Source organism: Procambarus clarkii, chromosome 16 (genome assembly GCF_040958095.1).
Source record: "Procambarus clarkii isolate CNS0578487 chromosome 16, FALCON_Pclarkii_2.0, whole genome shotgun sequence".
NCBI lineage: Eukaryota > Metazoa > Arthropoda > Malacostraca > Decapoda > Cambaridae > Procambarus > Procambarus clarkii.
In genome coordinates this window covers 22,383,188-22,385,339 of record NC_091165.1, presented here as the reverse complement: position 1 = coordinate 22,385,339, position 2,152 = coordinate 22,383,188, and the positions used below count along the sequence as shown (strand labels likewise).

General features: G+C 46.0%; 1 protein-coding gene across 1 annotated transcript; it reads right to left on the bottom strand.

Annotated features, from left to right (window-relative positions):
* Positions 1-1,119: 1,119 nt before the first annotated feature.
* On the bottom strand, positions 1,120-2,121 carry LOC138365284 (myosin light chain kinase, smooth muscle-like). Its single transcript, XM_069325565.1, has one exon. It carries the CDS (start codon positions 2,119-2,121, stop codon positions 1,120-1,122), a length of 1,002 nt encoding a protein of 333 aa, XP_069181666.1.
* Positions 2,122-2,152: the final 31 nt, after the last annotated feature.

Below are 2,152 nucleotides of genomic sequence, written 5' to 3'. Positions count from 1 at the left end.
ATACTTTTCACGTGATTTGGAAATGTTACGTTCGAACCTCTACCCAAACAGTTCTTTGCTGACTTGCCTTTTTCGAGGAGCACCTCACTAAATATGACACCCACGTACCACTAATACAAATAATGGCCAACAGGACCAACTATCAGGGAGGAAAGCGCCAAGTCATTACGACTATATAGCACTGGGAAGGGGTCAGGATAAGGATTTGGGATGGGACGGTGGGAAGGAATGGTGCCCAACCACTTTGGACGGTCGGGGATTGAACACCGACCTGCATGAAGCGAAACCGTCGCTCTACCGTCCAGCCCAAGTGCTTGGGTCAACAGAACCAAAACGCCTCGCTTAACCTTTCTTAGGCCTAAATATACCCAAAAACAATATTATTTGTGGGACTGAAAACAACCGCAGACTGGATGAAGTGGCTTGAATAATGCTTTACATCGCGAGCGCGGGGCGATAATACATAATATTTCAACAGGTTACACAATGTTCTTGTGTAACACTCGGGGCAACTTTACAAGCCCTGTTGGATACATGAGTCAAGTGAGGTCTCGTCTGTGACTATCAACCTGATCAACCAGGCTGTGACTCATACGTCAGGCTGCGAGCAGCCGCGTCCAACAGCCTGGTTGATCAGTCCAGTAACCAGGAATCCTGGTCGACGACCGGGCCGCGGGGACGCTAAGCCCCGGAAGCACCTCAAGGTAACCTCAAGGTAGGTAAGGTATCACAGCAATTACCAATATTTTAACGGCGACTCAAGTAGCTATATGATAAGATCAGCAGTATGACTGCGGCTCAGTGCTACATAGCAACTTGACATTAAATAGTAGTAGTAGTAGTAGTAGTAGTAGTAGTAGTAGTAGTAGTAGTAGTAGTAGTAGTAGTAGTAGTAGTAGTAGTAGTAGTAGTAGTAGTAGTAGTAGTAGTAGTAGTAGTAGTAGTAGTAGTAGTAGTAGTAGTAGTAGTAGTAGTAAACATTATCACGGAGTGACAGAATAGCCTTATAGTCTTTCACACATTTACTGTTTATCCGGTAAAAATAAATCAGAATTTTTGCGTCATAGCTCATTAGCTTACTCAGGCGAAGACGGAGTAACAAAAATGACATTTTTAACGCTAACAGGATATAGAATCTTTAATTAATGCTGCCTCTTTTAGTATTATTTCTATCCTTGTCGGCATGAGAGATATGCCAATCATGAGAGGCATGACAGTCATGAGAGGCTTGACAGTCATGAGAGGCATGACAGTCATGAGAGGCTTGACAGTCATGAGAGGCTTGACAGTCATGAGAGGCATGACAGTCATGAGAGGCTTGACAGTCATGAGAGGCATGACAGTCATGAGAGGCATGACAGTCATGAGAGGCATGACAGTCATGAGAGGCTTGACAGTCATGAGAGGCATGACAGTCATGAGAGGCTTGACAGTCATGAGAGGCATGACAGTCATGAGAGGCATGACAGTCATGAGAGGCATGACAGTCATGAGAGGCTTGACAGTCATGAGAGGCATGACAGTCATGAGAGGCATGACAGTCATGAGAGGCATGACAGTCATGAGAGGTATGACAGTCATGAGAGGCTTGACAGTCATAAGAGGCCTGACAGTCATGAGAGGCATGACAGTCATGAGAGGCTTGACAGTCATGAGAGGCATGACAGTCATGAGAGGCATGACAGTCATGAGAGGCATGACAGTCATGAGAGGCTTGACAGTCATGAGAGGCATGACAGTCATGAGAGGCATGACAGTCATGAGAGGCATGACAGTCATGAGAGGCATGACAGTCATGAGAGGCATGACAGTCATGAGAGGCATGACAGTCATGAGAGGCTTGACAGTCATGAGAGGCTTGACAGTCGTGAGAGGCATGACAGTCATGAGAGGCATGACAGTCATGAGAGGCTTGACAGTCATGAGAGGCATGACAGTCATGAGAGGCATGACAGTCATGAGAGGCATGACAGTCATGAGAGGCATGACAGTCATGAGAGGCATGACAGTCATGAGTGACATGACAGTCATGAGTGACATGACAGTCATGAGTGACATGACAGTCATGAGTGACATGACAGTCATGAGTGACATGACAGTCATGAGTGACATGACAGTCATGTTAGTGAAGTATGAGCTTGAGAAAACGGTT